The sequence below is a fragment of the Rissa tridactyla genome, chromosome 2, assembly GCF_028500815.1.
Source record: "Rissa tridactyla isolate bRisTri1 chromosome 2, bRisTri1.patW.cur.20221130, whole genome shotgun sequence".
Taxonomy (NCBI): Eukaryota; Metazoa; Chordata; class Aves; order Charadriiformes; family Laridae; genus Rissa; species Rissa tridactyla.
Genome location: NC_071467.1, coordinates 144706707 through 144729801, shown reverse-complemented (window position 1 = coordinate 144729801; position 23095 = coordinate 144706707). Strand labels below are relative to the sequence as shown.

The 23095-nt window shown below is 38.6% G+C and overlaps 1 protein-coding gene across 2 annotated transcripts in view; it reads left to right on the top strand.

Moving 5' to 3' along the window:
• Nucleotides 1-23095, top strand: part of ITGA8 (integrin subunit alpha 8) — a 122292-nt gene that overhangs the window by 29855 nt on the left and 69342 nt on the right. For both annotated transcript variants that reach the window (XM_054191371.1, XM_054191370.1), the window contains exons 12-15: nucleotides 649-854; nucleotides 3032-3223; nucleotides 15854-15899; nucleotides 17897-18004. In XM_054191371.1, the coding sequence (XP_054047346.1) occupies nucleotides 649-854; nucleotides 3032-3223; nucleotides 15854-15899; nucleotides 17897-18004 (552 nt within the window). The remainder of the gene's footprint in view (nucleotides 1-648; nucleotides 855-3031; nucleotides 3224-15853; nucleotides 15900-17896; nucleotides 18005-23095) is intronic.

Below are 23095 nucleotides of genomic sequence, written 5' to 3'. Positions count from 1 at the left end.
TACTCGTGTACTTAATATTCAACACCAGTTTGTATCGCAGTTTCCATTTGAATTAGTGATGAGGCCTTCTCTATTAATTGGTGCTCTACCCATGTTTCATGTATATTACTTTCAAAATCTGCTGGAAAGTGGCAGGTTTTGTTCTGTTGCACACTTACTGCTGTATAATTTTTAAAAGCTAGATTTTATACTAAAATTTGTCTCTCACTAGCACTGTTAGCAGAATATGTTCTACTCACATGAATCCCCTCTGAGTTAAATTCCTGACTTCTGGATCATTAACTGCAAAGTATAGCTTTTCAGTGTCTATCACAGGCATAAATTGAAGTGCAAGAAATTCCATTTAAACATAGGAAGAAATGTTTTTGCTGTGAGGGTGACCAAACAGTGTATAAGCAGTTGCCCAGAGAGGTTGTGGAGTCTCCATCCATGGAGATATTCAAAACTGGAGTGGGCATTGCCCTGAGCAGCCTGCCCTAGTTGACCATGCTTTGACCAAGTGTTTGGACTAGAACTCCAGAAATGCCTTCTTACCTCAATTAGTCCATGACTCTATGATAATTATCAGCTTCCTGTTTAACAAATGCATGACCTGTGTTGATGACACTCAATCTCTCACTGACGCTGGGTTTTGTTTGACTGTTCCAGTTTAGATGATATCTTAGTTGGTGCTCCTCTCTTTATGGAACGAGAATTTGAGAGCAAGCCTAAAGAAGTTGGGCAAGTTTATCTATACCTGCAAGAAAGTGCTTTCCTCTTCCGAGATGCACAAATTCTGACAGGCACTGAAGTGTTCGGTAGATTTGGCAGTGCAATCACACATCTTGGAGATCTCAATCAAGACGGATATAATGGTAAATTATATGTAATGTACTAATATATATCTCTGTATAACATTGAAATTAAAAACGGCTAAGCAGTCAATATGATGTTTCTGTGCAGTGGCTGAAAAAGGCTTTTTAACGTGTAACTGCCTTTGAAAGTCATGAGAATTTACACTCATCCTAACGAAACTGATATTGAGGGACAAATCAAGAAAAACTTACCTATAGGAGGGGCAGTCATATTGACTACAGTGCTATTTTTTACTAAATATTAGCATATTCATTTAAAAGAAAATATTATCTGTTGGTTTATGACTTTAATTTCATTTAAATACTTAGCTAAGATGTTGCATTTGTTTACAAGCAGAGTTCTCCTTCTCTCCTCAAATGCTTGGATGAGTTTGATAATAGAATGAGGTTCATCAAATGGAGCATTTTGCCCACAATGAAAGAACCAGACAAGTACAGACAACCTATTTTGGAATCAGACTTGAATTGGTACTTAGGCACTAAAAGAAACAGGTGCATAACAGGACCTTTTTCAAATGCCTATAGCACACGCACACAACAAAATGATTATGGAAGTTATCTGTGAGCCTAAATTCAAGAAAACAGTCCAAGTTAACTAACTTGCTTAATTATCTGAGATAGCCTGGATGCCTTGAGCTCCTAGAGTTAGCCTCCTAGACATGGTCAGTAACACCCTGGTTTTCCCTGTATGCATTTCCTTACTTCTTATTTCTAGGATGTTAGGGATCTGCAAAGCAGGCATCTCTGCATCTAAAACCCCAAGGAGTTTTTCCTGGGGGAGGTATTTTGCACAGTAGCCTTAAAAATAGTTTGGCCACTAAGGAAAAATCAATGGATTTAACTCCTTCTTAACTTGAGGGCTGTTTTTCACGGTGCTGTAGCCACTAGACTCTAGGGCAATGTTGCCAACGCGTCTCCTGTGCAAGGGATAAGTAATGTCGGGAGCATAGTCTGTATTGGGGTTCAAGGTACACAAAATCTGAATCTCATCTTGTGGGAAGAAGCCACTGGATTGTGACTGCTGAGAATACCTTCACTGGGTTCTCTTGGAATCCTATCCAGGAGTCCAGCCCAGCTGGACCCCATGGTGGAGATCTCCTGTTTTCTAAATGTGAGCAATAGCAGATGCCCTCAGCTTCTCTGGGCAGGGAAGGTTGGTATCGCTGCTCTCCTGCATTCTGGGAGAAAGGGAGGAGATGATATGCCTCCTTCTCTGTCTCACTGTGTAGAGAAAGCTAAGAAGAATCTAGAGCCAAAGTCTTCTGCTTCATAACTGAAGATGCCAGTCATGTGGCTTTCATGCACTCCTGCCTTTACAGTGAAGGTGCTGAAGTCAAGTTTAGTAGTGGAGTCCAGCATCAGCTCCTAGATGAGAACTTAAAAAGGAGAGCTGTAGGTACATACCCTCCTCTAGTGTTTCCTGTTGGCTAACTCAACTAGTGTGGCTGTGGAATCTCAATCTAGACACATGATTCTCTCCGAGTTCCATGTGTAGGAACTGAGAAGAGCATTGTGAGTTCTGTTTTGTGGATATGGCACCTCATTTTTTAAGGATTGCAGTGCTTAATTGCAGGATGCCCAAGGCCTCCTGTTAAATTCCTGACTCAGTACTATTCTCATTTCTCAATAAAATGTTGGTTTGGTATAGATGAAAACATTATATTCCATTGTTCTCTTTTGCATACTAAAGCACTTGGATGTTTGAGGGGGGTGGGTTTATTTGTCTATGTTGAATATTTTATCTGGAAAAAGAAAATTAATTTTATCTAACAGCTGTTCCTTATTAGTTAGGTGAAAGAGAAAATCAAGGAAAATTTGTGTCTGTTTAGAAATATGGAAGTAGAAGCAGGCATTCATTAGATCTTGCTTTATTAAAGCTTATGAAATGCCCTGCAAGTATGGTAGGGCCATGCAGTGTGGACTGGCTATTCAGTATAATGCAATTACCCCTTCATAGGATGATTTTACAAGTTTTTGTCATGAAAGTTTGACACAGAAAGGACACTACAAACATCTTTGCATATTTGCCTTAAAAGTGGCATCCATACAGAAGTACAGAACGTTGAAGTTCTTGCGTGTATGTAGCAGAAGCCATTTATGTGTGTTTTCCTGCAGGAACTTAATTTTTGCTTTATTTCACTTGTGCCCATTCTTTTTATTCTTTCATGGCACTGCAGACATTGCTATTGGTGCACCATTTGCAGGAGAAGACAGAAGAGGGAAAGTGCTTATTTACAATGGATACAGTAATGGGTTAAATACTAACCCTTCCCAGGTTCTCAATGGAGCCTGGGCCTCACAGTCTATGCCTTCGGGATTTGGCTTCACTCTAAGAGGAGACTCAGATGTAGACAAGAATGATTACCCAGGTAAGATTTTTCCATTAGAAAGAGAATTTCATACTTCCATTGTCTGGAAAATGCATCATGCCTAAATTGCTCCTTTTGGAAGGCAGAGGTCAGAATAAAGTATAGACATTTTTGGATAGTTCTAGCTTGCTTTCCTGAGAGTTAAAATCAGACAAAACAAATACTCCCTTTCCTGTCAAAAGACATGATCAGAAAGGCAAGAAAGAGCTTAAAGAGTTACATTAACATAAAACATGTGAAGTTTACAATAAAAAGATTTAACCCTTTCCCCCACTTCCAAAAATCGAATGCTCTCAGCTTATTGAACTTGTAAGGTCTCCTTTATCCTGGCATTCTTTCTTAATTGAAAACATGTTGTGTTGTAGAAGAATGAATTGACTTGGTTGTGTTGCTTAGTTGTTTTTTTGCTGTCCGAAGAGACACTGAGCTATATATAAATTCTTAATGGCTTTGATCACATTACAAAAAAGCCAAGAATGCAAAGACATTGCTTAAAGGTAGATCTTTCATTTGGGCCTTTCCATCCTTTCCATGTTTTCATTCTACTGTATGGACTTTTCCTTTTTAGGTTAGCTTTGATTCTTCCTTTCTAGTGTACCTGACATGCATTCAAATTTATCAAGTTTGTAACATTAGTTGAATTTCACTGGGGAGGTATTTGTTTTTTTAAGAGGTATGTTCATAGCATCATAAGAAGTCTGAATGTTGGACCTATTTTAAATGTGCTTGTATGTACTCTCTCTCTCTCCTTTAGAAGCAAATCTGTTCTATTTCTTTTCATCACAATTCACAAGCCTCACAAGCAAGGGTGTGCAGTAAAACGTCGTATTTTGTTATTTCTGTGGTTCATCCACAGTAAAATGCTAATAGTATTTACTTCCCTAACTGACTCTGAAATCACTTTAGTTAGCCTGGGTTATTTCAAGGCTAGTGTTCTTAAAAGTTGTGTTTTTTCAAAAGGTGATTTTCAAAGGGACAAAAATAGTATCCTTTTACCTTTTTGTGATGGATTGTAAAAACCTTGAAAGAGGTATGTTTTTTCAAAAGTGGAAGAGACTTTCTGGGAAGGGGTGTTTACAGTAGAAATTAGGGTTTTACAAACAGAAAAGCTGACTGCAGAGTAATAGCAGTGAGAGGATCTTTAGCATTTGAAAAAAAGAAAGGGCTTTTAAACACTGTTCTGTCTTTTTGTTTGCATATTGTTGATGTTGCTATTAATAGTCTTTCATTGTCCATGACTAATGAGGTTCTTTTGGACAACGGAGCTCTTTATTAAAGCTTCAGCATTTTAACATTTCCTAAAGCACCCACAAGGCCCCCCCAGCAAAACCAAAGAAAACAGGATATTGCATTCCTGACATTTCTAAGATTGAAAAGATAACGAGAGGGAAGGGAGAGATTCTTTCAGGTCTTCTTTGAGTCAGATGGAGAAGAAGAAGAGTAGAAGTCTAAGTAAAGTAGTGTATTAGCATACTTTATGCGGAGCATATTTAGGCTAATTTGTGAAAAGTTTGGATGATGAGTCTCAATCTTTCTAAATGTGTACTGAGGAACTGCTATATTAATTCAATTGTGAGTTTTCTTGGAGTTATTCTACTTGTCATCGTTGGCTCCGCTACACATCCTACTTGCAGAATTTCACATGGTGATATCAGCTTACTATGTGTTAGATGGTTTGGGTTTATTACATTAATTACTTATTTTAGGAAAAAAACAAAACCTGCATATACTGTAATGCAGTTGGATACCTGTATGAGCGGTCCAGAGTACCAGTGGGAATCTGTCAGAAAATGACAGAAGAAAACCTTACTGTCAGTCAGCCACCCCTTCCTTAATTCACAAAGGCTTGAAGCAACAAAACAGAGTTGTAAAAATAGCACAATCATGGCACAGCATTAGCACAAAAATAGAATGCCTTCCTATGGGAAAAAAGGAAAAAAAAAGAAAGGAAATAATATGGGGAAGTGCAAGTCCATGCCAAACACACTAGGCAATGAAGTAAGTAATCCTTCTTGTGTCAAAGAGCTTTTCTTGTTCACCTCCTGACGGAAACACTGAAGGGCAGCCCTTGTACGAGGAGGAAACAAGGGACTGAACTTGGAAGGAATAGGAAGGAAGTTTTATTTTAGATGTCAGCTGAGAGGCAGAGTATTTGCTGACTATAGAAGGTCTAGGAAACTAGCCTTTAATTCAGTGCTTCCCAAACTACTGGTTGTAACTGTGATGCAAAGAGGGTCGTGAAAGATTAGGAAAAAATCTAAAAAATTTTCATTAAACTTCTTAATGTGTATATTATAAAATCAACCATTTTATAAAAAGAAAAAAGTAATAAAACCAAATTGTGTTGACTTACCACACTCAGAAGTTCAGTTCCCACAGACTGGGAAATGAGATCCAGCTGTAATGTCCAGCTGCAGGTAGAAACACGTATTGTCATAGTCTAAGGTGAGAGTCTCCAGGCAATTAGCTCTACCATGGCTAGAGTTCAAGTGTTGTGTGAAGAAAAATGAGCCCAAAAAGGGATCATGCTTGCAAGAAGTTCAGGACTGACACTAGTTTGTGAGGACTCATATAACTATAGCTGTGCTTGTGTGATTTACTCAAGCCCTTGTGCCTAACATTGTTCATAAGGCAGGCATATCCCTGCTTGGAAATGAGAGCTGAGAGATGGAGTTACTCTGCCATTTCGTTTTTAAGGCACTGTGTAGCATTTTCAGAGCTTTTAGAATTTCAGACCTTCTTCTTTAAATCAGACCATGTATTAATGTTCTTGGAGCAGGTCACAGACCTGGAGGCCAGAAGAGACCACCTGCCTGTCTGGCTTCTTATCACAGACCACTGAACTTCATCCTGGGCTCACTGCATTGAGCTCAGGAATCAGTGCTCTTAGAGATCGAGTTACAAGTTGGGGGAATACAGTTCCTAAAAAGTGAGGTTGAATCACAGTGAGACTTTTCTCCTATTGGACAAAGGTTAAATCCTCTCTTGGTTGGAAGTTCAGTTCAGGCTGAGATCTACCTATTAGCTTTCTGGGAAAGAACACCCATTTGGTACAGGGAGTGATATCTTTCTCTCTTCATCCAAATGCCCGTATAAGCTCAGGAACAGGGAAGCAAATAGGGAGCAGACAAAGGCTGCCTAACACTCAGTGCTGTTCAAATCCACCAGCTTTCCCCTGGATGGAGGAGTGTTTTCTCCTTCCTCCTCTTGCTGCAACTCTTGGCCTGCAAAGGGAGAGAGACCACCTCCTGCTTCCTGGTCTTATCTAGGAAAGGCAGAGGAAGACCCTCGTGTCCCTCAGGACCCCAGTTGCATAATTAGTATTGGAGAAAACTGACCACAGATAGGTTTAATGGTGGAGTAACAGAGCAGGAAGGGAAGAACATAATACAGCCATACTGATACAGATGAAAGATCTGTCTAGCACCATAGCCTGTCTCCAGCAGTGGCCAACAACAGATATCAAGGAAATTGTACAGTTGTTGTGATATTTCCCAGAATATTCACCCAGCTGTAACAAACTGGAGCAGCAAGGTGTCCCATAGTCAGAGATGGCATCTTAAAATTTAGTAGCCCTTGACAGACTTTTCTTCCATGAATTTGACCAATCAGTTGTAGAACTCATGTGAACTTTTGGCACCCGGAGCAACCTGTGGCAAGGGGCCCCGCAGCCTAACTGCATGTTTTGTGAAGAAGTAATTCTTTGCACTGCATCCCACTCAAGTCTTACATGTTCCACTGGACAGTTTCTTTGGCTGTGCCCTAGTTCTTGTACTGAACAGACAGTAAACAATTCTTCTTTAGTCCACTCTTATTTTACAGACCTCTGTCATATTCCCTCCCTCAGCCACATGTTTTAGCAATCCTGTGGAAGGAACCCTAATTTACTTAATTATTCCCCGTGCAGAGGCAAATGGCACACCAGTCCCACTGTACCAGATGATCATTCAGTTTGCCATCACTTCTGCCTCTTCTTCATACATTTTTATGTAAAGAGCAGCATGTAAAGCATGACTTATGTCTGGCTAAAGCATTGCTTCTAATAAAGATTTTACCATTGGCCTGGGTTCTGAACTTATCTGACATTTTAAAAAAAGCTGTATCTTCCCAACTGAGAAGAAAATCGGAATTGGTACTTCACAAAACAATAATCCCAAGTCTTTTTCGTTGGTATCAGTGATTATGTTTGTGCAAGAAAATAAAGTGAGCCAGGAACTGTGGGCTAGCCTTGAGGCTACATGGCACAGCACAACTCACCATCATCAGATGAAACCCTCCTGCCCACTGAAATAGGATGGCCATATGGAAACTGCCTTTTGGGAAAGGTCCTTGGCCCAGGCTATTCCCCAAACCATTCCTGGCCACTATCTGTGAGAGTACTAACTTGCACACACTAAAATCAGACCACAGTCTGTGCTAACAATATAAAAATCTGGACAGTACTGACACAGTGCTCAAGCTCATGCCCTGACTTAATATTTATTTCACTTGTGTAGCCGCTCAGTACACAAAGCACAGGATACAGACAGCTGAATGGCCACCTAAGCAGCATCGTACCTAAAAATGAAACCCTCTCTAGTAGGGTCAGCATACAGACAGGGCTGCTTTCCTTCTCATTAGCAGTCCTGTCAGAGTAATTACCATCTGTCTTCAGCTGCCCTGGCATAAATGTAACCACTGTAACAGTAAGACTTCTACTCTCTGCATTGTGAGAATACAGGGATTTTTCTAATCTTTCAACAGAGAAGATTTAGTTTTTATTATTAAACACAATGCTTGGTTTACATCTCCACGGCTTTCCAGGGAAGGACTTCTGTAAGTTGTGTCATACTTGCAGACACTCCAGATGTTATATGCCCAGAACTATTCCTTTATCAACATAGACAGGGGTGATAATATGGTAGTCTCTGCTTTGCAGGCTTGGAGGTAGTGGGAAACTTTCAACCCTGGGAAGCAGCAGAGGCAGAAAACTGTGCTGATCATCCTAACATCTGTGTCACTCTAAAGGCATGCAGCTGCCCGCTCGCTGCAGTGGCGTTCAATCACTTTCAGCCCCAAACAGAGCACTGTTCCACAACTAGCAGAAGAATTGCAGTGCCAAACAGTGGTGAAGGTGGTAATGAATGGAGGGATGCTCCTTTCTCTCTAGTCATGTAAGAGTTAGGCAGAACCTGACCAAACTTTACAGTTGGATAAGGCTAGTGAGAGGGAAGCAGTAAGAGAAAGGCAGATTAAGCATGTCAGTCAGGTAGATTAGATGTACGAAGCTAGCTCTGTGCTTTTTGATGTGACTATTCAGGTGAACAAAGAACATGCAGCTTTCCCAGTCTTCCAAGCATGATACGGACAAGCTTTGTCCCATACTTACCTGAGATACTCAGTATCTCTCTAGTACACAATATGTACACAGTATTTGAAGGAAAAGACCAATTAATCCTCTTAAACTACATCTACACTATAAATATGCTGTTCTTTGGTTTTGAACTGTCACTGAACAGTCCTTGTCCATAGTATCAAACTCATTTTCTTGCCAAAACAGTGTTGCTGCATGGTCTCTTTTGGAGACTAGTAATTGGTATGGGCCAACTGTTTTAAGGCCATTCTAATGATACCACCACAGACAGTGCAGGTACAGCAAACAGGCACGTTCTCTGGCACTAATTTACTAACACTGGCATAGTTGTAACATCTTTCAGCAGACGGTCCAGTTCACAGTTTTCTGACAACTCATGCTCTAAGATCCTATTCAGAGGAGAGGACCCAATCTCACTTATGCTGCTGTAGTAAATACTGACTTAATGTTGTTATTCTGGATTGACAGTCATGTTAAAAAAAAAAAAAGATAATTAAAGAAATAAAGGGGTCGGGAGCAGTGAATGGAGTGAAAATGTGTAAAAGATGGGCTTTTTTCATCAGTTTAAATGCAAATACAGTGGCAGTTGGAAGGAATTTTGTGTGAGATTCTGTGATGTACTTTTCAGTGACAAGGTTAGGACGTGGCAAAGCAGCCCCATGCTGTATCTGAGACCATACAGGCGAGGCCCCTAACACAGTTTATGTAGCCATGGGTTTTTGTAATAGCAGCTTCTCAAGGTTTACCCAAGATATTCTGAAATCCCTGCCTCAGCACAACCTTCCTGGCTGTCTTCTATGCTGGAATATCTGAGCAACATAATGATAACTTTCAACACAGCTTCCACTCCACTCACCAGTAAATCTGGGGCTTTTAGGGCCCCTTTGCTCCACCCTGAGCTTTATTTGTGTCATCAAGGCCTGGAGCAGAGAACGAAGCCTCAGCTTAGGCATGTATTTTGAATTGTAGTTTATTTTATTTATAATTTTATTTGTCTTTTTCTATTAACATAGTCCAGTTTTATAGGAACAAAAGAAATCCATAAATCTGTTTAATGGGAAGGAAATTTGTTTCTTTTGGCTTCTGGGCACCCATTCAAAGCTGGTCCCTACTGAGTGCTTGGAGTCTGTGATTATCTAGGTGACGGTGCCTCGCTTCCAGCTGGTTCATCTATCTGTGCAGGGCTTCGGCATTTGGAAGCTGTGAGGTCTCCACCCTCACATTTCAGCATATGTTCAGTCACTTGATGGCTGATTGTAGCTGAGCAAATAGTTTATAATGAATAACTTACTCAAATCATTAAGCTTGCCTTCTTCTTGTGGCATATCCTCCAGCAGACTGTGGTTTCTTCAAATACGTTTGCGAACCAGGGTGATTTAACCAGTTTCTTTTAACAGTGTGGGTGGATTCAGAGCAGTGCTGTAGATGAATTCACTGTTCAAAGACTGTTGATTGCTTAATTAGTTAATTGCTCAAATAAATTACACACTATTGTTTCTGCTCCCTGCCTGCTTAGACACTTGTGTAAGTCACCCTGGAGTCAGTGCCACTAAAGCTTCATCTTCCAGGTATCCCGCTTTTATACAAACACAGCTGTTGGCCTGTTCTTTTGGTTATTCTTTTTAGTCAAGCCTTTGTCAGCACAGGGAAATGTGTAAAGGCATCTTCACGCCTTGTTATTTTGTACTCAATTATCATCTTAAGAATAGCATATAGTTAATATAAACAAATGACTCTAGAAACATTTTAAGAAGGAAACAATCAGACAAAATTTCCTCATAACTTCAGTAATCCAGTCTAATCTTATTAAAATAAGAGTATTTAACAGCTCCATGTGCTAAGTACATTAACTCAAACAGCAGGAAGAAAACCCTCAAGTTTCTTTCTGAGAGGCAGGACTCTAGCATTCATAACCTTTTTGAGAACAATAGGCATTGTGCCAACAATATCACAAATCGTAATCTAGTGATGATTAAATTATAAAGTTGGTCCAGGAGATTTGTGGAAGACAAACAAATTAAATCAATGAGAAGCTGCATCTGCTCTGGTAAGAGAGGACTGCTGAGCGTGGGAGCCAGAACAAGGCCGTGGGATCTGCCAGCAAATGCAGAAAAGCTGAAGTGTTTCTACCAGCTAATTATGTTTTCACATGAATAATCAATCAAAAATGTAGTGTCAAGCCAAGAATCTCCTACAGATATGTTAATTTTATTGCAAATTATTATCTGCGTAATTTACAGGTATACTTTTCTGAAATTCTTTGAGATATTCAATGAAATCACAATACTGTGCCAAATAAGAATAAAGTAGTTAATCCCAGTAAATAGGGATTTACTGAAGTGATAGAACATTAACTGCCCTCTTTTGGATTTGTTTGTAGTACAATGAACTGAATAATAACATTGTATTATGAAAGGGACTGATTCAGACAAAAAGGGAGCATTGAAATGAATTAGCCTTAGGTGTTATCCTTAACAGACCTGCTACCGCAATGGTTGAAAAACAGAGAAGGATCAAGGCAGTTGAGAATGGTAGGGTTGAAAGAAAGTGACTCTCTTTTGGGTGGTGGTTGTATTTAACTAAAATTCTTGACTAAAGTTGGCTAAACTGGACGATCCCGTGTCCTTTATTATGGCCAAGCCTGAAGTAATGGCCATTTAAAGGGAATTTTATTCTGGACCTTTCCTGCTGAGATTTGGGAACGTAGCGCTCTCTGAAATCCTAGAAAAAAAATAGAATTCTGATCATGGGCCTTTTTGGCACCTGATCCACTGAGGGAAATAAAACCCAAAAAGGCTCACAAAGATTTTTTAGAAGAGTTTCCATTATGCAGTTTACCCACTCTCTTTTATGAAATTTCCATTAGCACCTGTACTCAGATAGGATTCTAATTGTTTTCCAGTTCCTATTTATACTATGCAATTAAACTGACAGACTACACAAAGCGATGCTTACAGCTGTCAGCAAATCATTCTGACTCCATAAAGTCAATGCTTTCGTGCCTGTATCCTGGTAGAGCTGCAGTGGGGAGGTGACTCAGCTATCTATTGTTTCGTTTTGGGGTTTCTCACAAGTGAAATGTGTGCCAATTATGTAGTCCTTCATTGGCTGTTGTTCTTGGCCACTGTCCCCCACAAAGCGAAATGAGATACCACGCCTTGGCAATTTCTCTTGGGATTGCTGGAAAGACTCCAACCAAGTGTGGGGTGCTGAGCACACCACATGTTCCTCCCTGCTCAGACTCCCTGGGGCTGCATCTCTCACAGGGGATGGAAATGTCCTTTAAAAATACCGGGGGATCAAAGAATTTGCTGAAGTTAATAAATGAATGTATCTTGTTGAGACTGGAGGTAGGACTTCGTTGATCTTCCTTTTTCCTCCAGCTGGTTGAAGGCTTAGTTAGCATCATGGCAAGTTTCTGCCCTTTATCACATGGCACATTTCAGATCTGGCACAGCCACATGGCAGAAGGTGCAGGTAAACAGACCAGTTTACAAAATCCAGTGTGCCTTTCAGTGCCATCTGTGAATACTCTTTCCTTTTTATGATAATTTTATCTCAGAAAATGGATTTTGTTCACCAGACAGCATCTTGCAAGCCTTCCCTTCAGAGGAAAGTAAAATTAGAAATAAGCATTAGGATTGTTTAGCTCTGCACTGTGCCCCTTGACTTCAGTTAAGTACATGCCAAAGACACTTGTTTCAGGATTAAGTTCTGTGAACTCCACCAGTTGGGATTTTAGTGCATACAACCCTCAAGCTCTGTTGAAATGCAAGTTGAAAATTCTTTTGGAGTCACCCCATGCTTGTTTTCTGAGTTTTTGCAGTGTGGTTGTGACCCCACAGCTCATTTGTTCCACAACAGCAATGAGGCAGAAGTGCACGGCTGCTGCCACCAGCCCCTCCTTACCCATCTCTGCTTCTCTGAAGGATAGCAGCTGATAAAAGATCTTCTCAATGAGATGACATAGGCAAAGTGGTCATTTACCTAAATCTCTGAGTTCCCTCATCCTCCTGAAAACATGAAATATATGAGAAAAGTAGGAGTGGAGATTTTGTGATTTTGTTACTTCTCTCTCTTTTTTTTATACACATTTTAATCTGGGCTTGAAAAAAAACCCTCACAAATGCAAAGGAGCAAAGGTTTTCATACACTTTTCTTCAGGCTCTGTTTGGAAGGGTTGTGAGTAGTTAAGCTGGCTTTTTTTGCTATGTAATTCCAAATTGCTTGTTAAACCCTTATTTTTCAGCTAGTGACCTTTGCATCAGTGACATTGTGTGTGTAGCATTAAGCAATGAATAAAGACAACTTCTCTCTATTTTTAGGAGGGGAAAGTTGCCAACCTTCAGATAATTTAGACATCTCATGCATTTTTTCATAGAAATGATTAATAACTTTTCTTCTACAGAACACACAACAAATTCAAAACTTCTGCTTATAAAAGGGCTCTGATTTTATGTGTATTCAAATCTCATGGATTCGTAGCAATGTCAAAAATGTTTTTTTCCAATGCTGGGTATAGGAGTTGCACTCCACAAAGCAATGAAAGAAAGAAGAATAAAACTACTGCTCTGTCACAGAACAAGTAGAAGCAAAGGAAAATCCCCAATGGATCTTTCAGTGAATACTCTGCTTGAATATATGACTTGGTCCTTATATTAGATCACAGATGTCACTGCTGGGTATAAGTATGTTTTATTGTTTGCATATTCATTCTTAAGTCTACTTTTCCAACTGAGTAGTTTCACTCTTAAGCTTTTTGGGTCAAGAATAAGCATGGCTTAGACCAGGGAATAAAGGACATGTCGAGGAAAAAGTAAGAGCTTCCAAACGAGAGCAGAATGAACACAGTCCTGGCTGCCCTTAGAGTATATTCAAATAGGGCCTTTGTGATGGTGCCATGATTGAATGTCCTATCTTTTTTGCTGTGTCTCCAAAGCTGGCTGAGGTGGCAATGCAGAAAGACTGCTCATGGAAAACCGGTCTTTTGGCGGATGGGGCCTATCATTGCTTGTCTAGACCCATTAGCCTCTGTCTTCAAATAAGCTTGGCTCTGTCCCAAAGAAGCAGATGTACAAAATCTCTTTTAATATTAAGGTGGGGATGCTGAGATAGTGGGGACCTAAGTCCTCACAGCTGTAGATACTGAAATGAAGAGTTCACTGCTACTAGTGAGGCTGTGTCTGACAAACTCATTCTTTTTACCTTCAGATTCAAACAGGTTAAATTTTACTCAAGTTGTGTGTTCAGGTTTTTACTTGTGCCCATGAAGGGTTTGCGTACTTTATTTTTAATGAAAGACCAGATCATGAAATCATCGTAAGACCTGGATCTGGTTAGGTCTTAGATATCTACCTGTTTTGTGTCTGCTATAACATAGACCTGTACTGAAACCTTTTGAGTTATTTAGTATGAAACAGTACATATCCTAAGTTAAGTTTGTTGCAGAATTCATGAAGAGCATCCAGCTGGGAACAAAAGAAGAGAAAGCCCTTCCTTGTCTTTCACTTTCTGTTGATAACATAATGTTTCTTTTTCCTTTAAAAAAACAAACAACAAAACTAAACAAAACAAACAAATACAAAACCCCCAAACACAAAACTCAAAAACCCAACAGAATATTAAATCCTTTTGGGTTATCATGGGTGCTGCTATCAGGGAGCTGCCAGGGAATGTTCTGCCACGTGCGTTGTGTAGCCCTTATGGTGATGGCTATGTCTTAATCAGTTGTTTATTTAAAAGGAAAATATCTTCATGTTTTGGTACTGTGCACAAGTTGTCTATAAGAGCTGCTAATGAAAAGGACTCATGAATGTCCCAAAAAGGAGATAGAAACAACACTCATTTTCTTCTGCTATTTAAAGTGTTCCTGACCCTGAAGCATATTTCTCTAAGGCCAATTGAGGTAGAAAAATGTAAATATTGTACAAAAAGAGGATCAGACCCATAAACTGTCCATGCCTGCTCCTATTAGGACATTATTCAGTGGAATTCATTGTAGGACATGTTGCCCATGTGGAGTACTTGTTTAAACTTGTGAAATCCTGACCATCTGAAAGGCAGACAGAGTGCTGGAAAACATGCTGCCAGAGCTGGCCCAAACCCACCCAACTAATTAGCATCAAAGCCTTGTATTTGCATCATGCTCAATGACTTCAGGGCTTCTTAAGCAAACCAGTACTCAAACTATGGAAGCAGCAAGTAAGGGTTTATTTACAACCCTGAGTACTGGTTTAATTAACTCATTTAGATCAATTTAGGTTGCCAGTCTGTACCACTGCAAGGTCTGTTGTAAGAATTAGTCTACCGAATTGGGCAGGTGTAAATCAAATCGTATGATAACAACAGTGGAGTGAAAGGGGTGCCTGGGTAGACACTCAGGGGGATGAAAATGGAACAAAGCTCTTTCCTTTTCTTGAACTGTGCTCCAGGCAGAGGCAGCAGGAAAGCTGGTCCTTTTTCCTCACTGCATGGCTCCAGCTTTTCTCCAACAGGCCTGAGCGGTCCAGCAAGCCAGCCTGGGTCTTTCCAGAGAGCCCTGTGCGAGGACTCAAGGCAAAAAGAGGAAATATTTGGGCCCGTAAATTCCCAACCCTGGCCAATGTCTGGTAACAGAGGTGTAACCAAGACCCAGTGTAGTGCTTGTGGTGTTGACTCCATCTGTTCCAAATAGTGACTGATGGGGAAAAGATGGGTTTAGATGGATGACTGTTGTAAACTTTAGCACATGCTGCTACAATGCTGAAAACATTAGGAACTATGAAATCAGCCATCCTCTCACCTGTGCATTGTATTTATGTACACAGAGATGTAATGCTTAAATTAATGAACAAATTGCTTAAAACACAAAGCAGGATGGGAAGGATTGTCAGGAAGGAACACCACAAATTTTCAACATGACTTGTATGAGAGTGATGACAAACTGGTTTGCATCTCTTTGCGTAATGGGCAATTAGTGGTTTGGAATAAAATGTGTAGGAGTTAACAGCATCCTTTTTCCCCTTTAATGCAAGTTGGAGAGAAGTCAGATTGTGGTATGAGTGACCTTGTGTTAAATAGACTGGCGCTTAGTGGATACAACCAAGACATTTATGAGCCCATCTCAGACAATGTGAAATGTTTTCTTTCAGGTACACTGTTGAAAAAATTACTTAGAAAGGAATTATTACATTTGGTATACGTTACTGCATTTTTAATATAAATAGTCTAATTTAGACTGGGAAAAAATGTATGAGAGGCTTCTATATAGTTCTTCTGAAGCTCTTTTGTTTTTACAGATTTAATTGTAGGTGCATTTGGAGCTGGAAAAGCAGTTGTTTACAGGTACGTGGTAAAAACAATGGATTTTTTATTTTACACCTTTGATGAGAGATCTGCAAATAAACAAATTTCACATTCCTGTGTTTCCCTGGTGCAATGTGTGAAAGATGCTCATTACATATGACAAATTAAGCATCTTGTGAGAAACAAATGCTTTCTTCCCATGCTCAAAACTTGTCATTTTCAATTAAAATTTCCATCCTTAGTCTTATCTCAAGGACCTACTTCTGGAATGTTTGACTCCTCGGTTAATTTTAAGTTAGAAATTTAAAAAGTATAACATCAAAAATTAATTTCTTTCCGGGGGGGATGGTGATAGTAAGAAATTTTCAAGCGACTGATTCTTTGGGTGTTGTGTACATTAAGACAAGAACTATTTATTGAAAATAAAGACTGCTGCTTTTAGCCTCAGTTTAGAAGAAATATGTGAGATCCCGTTTTCCAAATCACAACATTGTTGCTGACTATGGATTTTCACTAAATACAGTGTTTGATTAGAGGTATAAATTAAAACTACCAAATACATAAACAAAAACCTGCTGCTGCCCCATTAGTCCAGCCATGACAACAGCTCTTTGCATTTAAACATTCACCATCGTTTGCTGCAACAATGTAGTCATATTTCTTGATTCCTGTCTCTCCTCTTGTTGCCTGTATTCCCAAAACTACCTGACTGAGAGAAGGCGTGTTCTGCTTCCCAGCTGAAATGTTTGTCAAAGCATAAGAATTTTGTAAAACAAGAATGTTAGCTCATTTTAGGTAACGCTGTAGGTGCAGCGAGTAGACCTGATTTTCCTGCTGCCCTATTGAAGAATCGTGTAAATACTTTGCAGTTCATCACTTTGTAGTGGCATGAATGACTACACAGGATGTGAAACATTGGAAAATTAGATCCAGTGTGTATTTTAGATAGCAATAAAAAATGTGTCCTATTTAATTTAAGAAAGTGAATAGCAGGAGGCCCTCAATCTTTCCATTTCCTGGCCAGAGTATATGCAACTTGTCATATTGGAGAAACAGAATTTTATTAGCTGAAATTTGCGAGAAAAAAGGTTTTCCTTGTTGCACAAAAATGAAGAAAGTAATTTTATTTTTTAATGTCTTGCTGAAGTAATATAGAGAAGTAATCATAAAAGCTCAGCTGTGGGCTAATATGAGGAAAGTAATTTTGTAATAAGCTGGTTTTGCCAGAATTATGTAAGTTACTGTAAAATAGTACCGCTGTCTTAAAAAAACAGAATTTAGACCCTTTCTTGTTTTCATTTGTCTTCTAAATTGCTCTCAGTTATAAATTATCTCATGACTTAATAACAGATTGTTATTCAGAGGGATGGTTCCCATCACCACAACTATATATTTACATACTCAGCAGAATCTTGTGATGATTATTCCTGGTTTCCAAAGTCAATTGTCTCAAGACGTGTCAGACAGAGTTTACTTTATTATTGCCTGAAGATATTCTAGATCAGTTTCTATTTTAACCAAATGATATTTATTTTTTTAAGAATCTTAAACAGAGATAGCAGGTCTGAATATGTCACTGTTAACGGAGACAGTATAAAAAAAATCTGACAGTAAAAAATAATGGCCAAATGAGTGCTGTAAATCCCAACAGGCAAATAATGGCCAAATGAGTGCTGTAAATCCCAACAGGCAGGCTCTGTCCCTTTGTGAAAACCTAATGTGATAAAACGTGTCTGATGTGGCTTAGTCCGGGAGCACACCTATTGGTTAACTATAGGCTACAATTTCAGTGATGCTGTTAACCTGTGATTTTTTGTGAAGAACTTTCAAAATGTCATAGTAGGAGGTATCACAATTTCTAATGAAAAAAAAAAGAAGTACTTTTTGATAGGAGCAGCATCATAGAAGTGTTTTCTCCCAAATAACCCTGCATTTCCAGCTTCTTTGTGGCCATCTCGGTTAAGTGTTTTCTCTGCCGCAACGTAGGTACTAATGTGCTCCTTCTGTATACAGTGAACCTTATTTCTGTCCCTCAGGGCCAGACCTGTTGTGACAGTGAATGCTCAGCTCATTCTGAACCCCATGATTGTGAATCCAGACAATAAAACTTGTCAGCTCCCTGGCTCTCAGCTTTTGGTGGCCTGGTAAGTTCATGATTAGACAAAAAACATCCTTATCCTCTTTCTCAAATAACTTCCTATTCCTAACTTTTCTTGCAGCTTTTTATTGAACATGTTCAAAGTTTAAAAAAAAAATGTTCAAACATTCTATGAGCACAACGAAAAAAACCCTATGTAGAACAGAGTTCTTTTTGATATCTCCCAGTACTTCACAGATTCTCAAAAAGAAGTAGCTAAAAGTTGAGTCCTTTGATATGCTGCATCTCCTTCTGCATAGGAGGATGCTCAGTGTCTCCTAAGATCAAGCTGCAAATTCATGCGCAGTGGTTGGATGAATGAAACATGAAGTAGGTAAGGCAGACAAAAGACAGAAACATTAACCTGTGAAAACATACATCTTTGTTGAGAAAACGTAACAGCAAAAGTGATGCAAAGAGCTGGTGGGCCCACCGTTTCCTGAGACAGAAAGAGATCTCAGTCCTTTGTGGAAGAGGGCAGATATCTGCCTGGCCATCCTGAGAGCAGTTCACAGGATGTTGTTTCTGGCTGTCATTTGTCAGAGGACAACTTTCTTTAGTGTGTTACAAAAGAAACCCTCCACCACAGTAACATTTAACTTTGAAAAGAAAAAGTCCATTAAAAAAACTTGAAGCTAATTAAAACAATTTAAGATCAGTTACAAATATAAAATGCCTGTAGGACAGTTGGAGGCTATCTAACAGCACATAATACCACATAAAGGCACATTTACTGCACTAGAAAAAAAGTCACTTAGAAAGGACCCCAGAAACAGTTGATAAAAGGGGCTATTACAAATATATAAGATACTGTTTAAAAGTGGAAATCATAACAAATGAGGAAACTAAAAACAAAACAGAGCATAAACACATGCAAGTTGAATATAAAATAGCAGTAAGTCCTGCCAGAGAGACTGAGAGGAACAGATTTCTAAGAAATAAAAACTAGTCATATCATTTTATTTAAACACATCAGAGGCAGAAAGCCTGCCAGGACGTGGGCTGGATGAAAAGAATATCAAGGTGTAAAGTGGAACTCCAGAAGATAAGCTGACTTCAGAAATTTTGCACTGCTTTTAAACCACAGGTGATCAGAGGGATTCCCCAAACTGGCGATATTCTTTGTAGGAGATGAGTTTTAAAAATCAACTCAAATGTAAGAGTCAGCAAAAGAGTTTTTAGAACAAATTGTAAACATGAACCATAAAAAATAATCATGACCAAAAGCAGTTCATTTAAGACTCATAAAGGAACTTAAGTCTGATAAACTTAAACCACTAAACATATGGGCTTTCAATGCATTTGATGCAATTTGTGACTCAGGAAGTTTCTAAATCTGCTAATTGTGAAAAACTGGGTTGGGGCTGTCAAGAGATTTTCACTTTTGCTCTCTTCTTTTACACTTCTTAAATTTATCCTAACATTCCTTATTTTTTACATGCTGTGTAGAAAATCACCCATCTACAGAGCAATGTAGAATGCACCCGGTAGAACTATGCAGCCCCAGAACTTTGAAAAGCTTTAGCCTTTCTGCAGTAGGATCCAGATCAAGATCCATCCTGATTTTTTGATTCAAGCACCTTTTGTTTTAATAGCTGATGTAATAGAGAATTTACAATATCAACATTGGGCTGAAGCATGTTCATTGATCCAAATTATGTTTTTTCAGAACTTCAGTTTTTAAGACATTTTAAGAATACTTTATGCCGTAATGTAAAAGATTTCCAAACCATAACATTTATTGACAGTGTACTGAAAGAAAAAAGGTGGTTATGTGCACAGGAGAAATAAATAAAAACATCTCTGTTAAAAAAGTATTCCTGCTGAGATAATTGTTTAAAAAAGACTGGGGAAACAAAGTATGCTCCTTTAACATGTAGTTTTTTCATTACTTTTTGTTTTTATTTTACAATAAGACAGAAGATGTTTGGTTCATATCTGCAAGACTTTTAATAGGAGCATAAATTTCTATCATCTGCTTTATTCTAAAATACTCTTCCCTAAAGATTTAGTTTGTATTACCAAAGAGCAGCTGCTATTTTCCATGCTGTAATTTTTCTCCTTAGTTGATATAAGCTTGTGTTGTACATATGAAAACAATTAGTAGGGAAACTCCAACAGGCAAAGAATTCCTCAGTCCCATGGGACAGATTTCTGTATCTCTTAGCCAGCTGTGCAACTTGTATAAAATATCTAACGACTGACACTGCAAAATTAGAATGAAAGGAAACCTCCTACCAGAAAAGTTTCAGGAAATGTGTGTGTGTGTATGAATAATGTGTATTATTGTACATTTTCAAGTATTAGGAAAATATTATTTTTGCCATGATATAAATTGGAAAGCTGAAGCACAGAAGAAACATGCACAAAAAGTCATTTTTATGCACAGTCCTAAGAGAATTGTCCTGAATTTCTACAAACATATAATTCTTTCTCTGTGATGTTTAAAACATGGCTATTTCTGAGTTCACAAAACTAACAAATTTGGAACAAATTCTTCAGTTTTAAAGAAAAATTAAATTAAAGAAAATGTAAAAAGACAAAAAGGCTTCTTTTTTTTTTAAGGTTGTGAAACATGCAGGTTAATTTCTGTAAAAAGGGGTAAATAAATCAAACATTTATATTTTTCAAAAGCTGTTTCCACATCATATGATTTATTAAGTCCAAGACTGGGTTCCAGCTATCAAGAGGTCTAATTTATCTCTGCATTGGTATTTTTATTGCCATTTCAGATATGATTATCCACTAGCTACTTTGTTGCTACTTTGTGCTTAAATTTTATCTGCAAATTTTCTTCACTTCACGTCTCACTAAGTTAAGGTAGTGTGCAAATATTGTTACTTGCATTTGACAGAGGAGCAAGAGGTCAGAGAAGTTACCTGCCTTACCAAAAATTAAGTAGCACAGAAGTGTCTAGTCATGATAAAAAGTCCGTTTTCAGAATATATTTTTTATTTGTTAGTGCTTTTCAGGTTTGGATGTCTAATCTGAGATGTGCCTTGTAGGCTTCTTCAGGGAACCCAGCTATTCACCCTCTCTAAGCCCACTAAACCAGAGGCAAACTCCTTAAAATTTCTGATCCCCAAGTTCCTACTGTCAAAAAAGAATTTGAAATAGATTTTTCATTCTTTTATCTCCAAATGTGTTATTATTAAAACAGTAATAAAATATTTATAATCTTGAGTCAGCTAGATTCAGTAAATGAAACATTTCTAAATACACTTCAAAAAAAGCCGAACACAAAATTCCTACGAAAAATATGAAATCCAAATCCAATAATGTTTTAATGCTTCCTGACTGCATAATTTTTGGACTGTTTTTCTAACTTTGCTCCTTTCTACTGCTAGTATTTTCTGTTCCCATTGACTTAATTTGAAACTGGATGTAATGGATGACCCATGGGTATGAACCTAGGGACCTTTGTACTTTGTTGAGATGAGTTTGTGTGACATTTGCCATAGAGTCCATGAGTCAGAAGGCAAAGTCACAGCCAAGAGTCAGCAGATGCATACCTCCCACCTCAGGGGCTGATGGGAGGGAAGTAGGCAGGTGGTGACAGTTGCTACCCAGGAAGCCCGTTGCTGTGCCAGGAATGCAGCTGGGTAATTTGATGGTATTAGTTTTAGTAGCCCTAAAGACATCCAAAAGACAGACATTTGAGTTATCTAGCAGCCCTTGCGTTACCACAGTCCGGCCACGTGATGTAGCCTAGCCATGGAGAGCCTTCAGCATTAAAGCTCCATGTGACTCATTGGGTGAGGCTTTGGCATAACAAAATCTAAAACCAGACCAAGTATTAGAGCATCATAATAGAAGTATATTGACTTGCTTTTACATATTATTCTTCAAAGAGGAAACAATTGGTTTAAAGGTCATTCATCAGTAGATGATAAAAGCCTGCTATTCTTCTGCAGAGGTTTGTGACCGCACACAGAATGGAATTCCATAGCATCAAAGCTTAAAGTACCTTTCTGCTAAGGTGTTATCCATTCTTCCTGTCCATGTGCAGTCTTCTGTGCTAAAGAAATTGTCAACAATGACAAATGACATGTGGTAATTCCTTGCTTTTCAGTTCCTGAACTAAGTTTTCTATTTTGTTCACCTACTAGAATAGCCAGACCAAATTAATTCTTTGTGGTACAAACTGCAGTCCAGAAAATATTATTTAGGGGTGACCGACTTTTTTGATTTTCTAAGGATTAGCCATTTTGAATTGTATTAGGTAATTTGGTTTTACTTCTGTCCTGGTGTGAGGTAAAAGAACCAGTCTTGTAAAGAGACTGCCCCCATCTATGCCTTGAGTAGTTTAGAAGAAAGAGGAATATTTTTAAGCTTCTTGTTCTAATAATATTAAAAGTGTTGCTGTCTACCTCAATAACATAAAATTATTTTAAACAAACTGCTTTGTTACCCCAAAATTACCAGGAAAACTAGTGTGTTCACTTTTAAGGCTTTCCCTCTATTTTGGAGATACAAATACTATTCAAATCGTAAGCTTATAGTGATGACAGACACTGCAGAATAAATACAGTGCGAGGATCTCTTCAGAGAAGCAAGACTGATAGCACATAAAAGTTCATATGCTTTAGGATGATGGACTGTTTCCCAGTTGTTTCCTATCTGCTGAAGTTTTCTTCCTTTGATTGTTAATTGTCTTGTTTGGTTGATTGCTCGTACAAGCAAGCTCGATAGCTCAGCTATTTTATTTCTTACTGTGCCTAGGAGCCAGATCTTAAATCTCATATATCCTTTAGACTCCTGTCCCCTTTTGTGGTCTGTCATCTTCTCCTCTGCTTTTTTTTTTTCGCACAGCTAAAGCATCCCGCAACATCTCCACAGCATTTTCTTGTTGAAGTGATGAGCATATCTCAATTTGTCTGGGCTTGTGATCAAAATCTATGATGTCTTTAGAACTATTTCTGAACTAAATATCCATAAACTCACAAACATGAGGCAGAATTCTGCTAAACCCATAGTCTTGCCTCTTGCCTGGCCAGATGCTGGGAGACTAATAAACTCCAAATTTTTGCTTTTTTGCACTGCCATTCACTTTTTGACATGCTCTGCCTAGAGTGGAAGGATTAAATCTTGGCTCTTA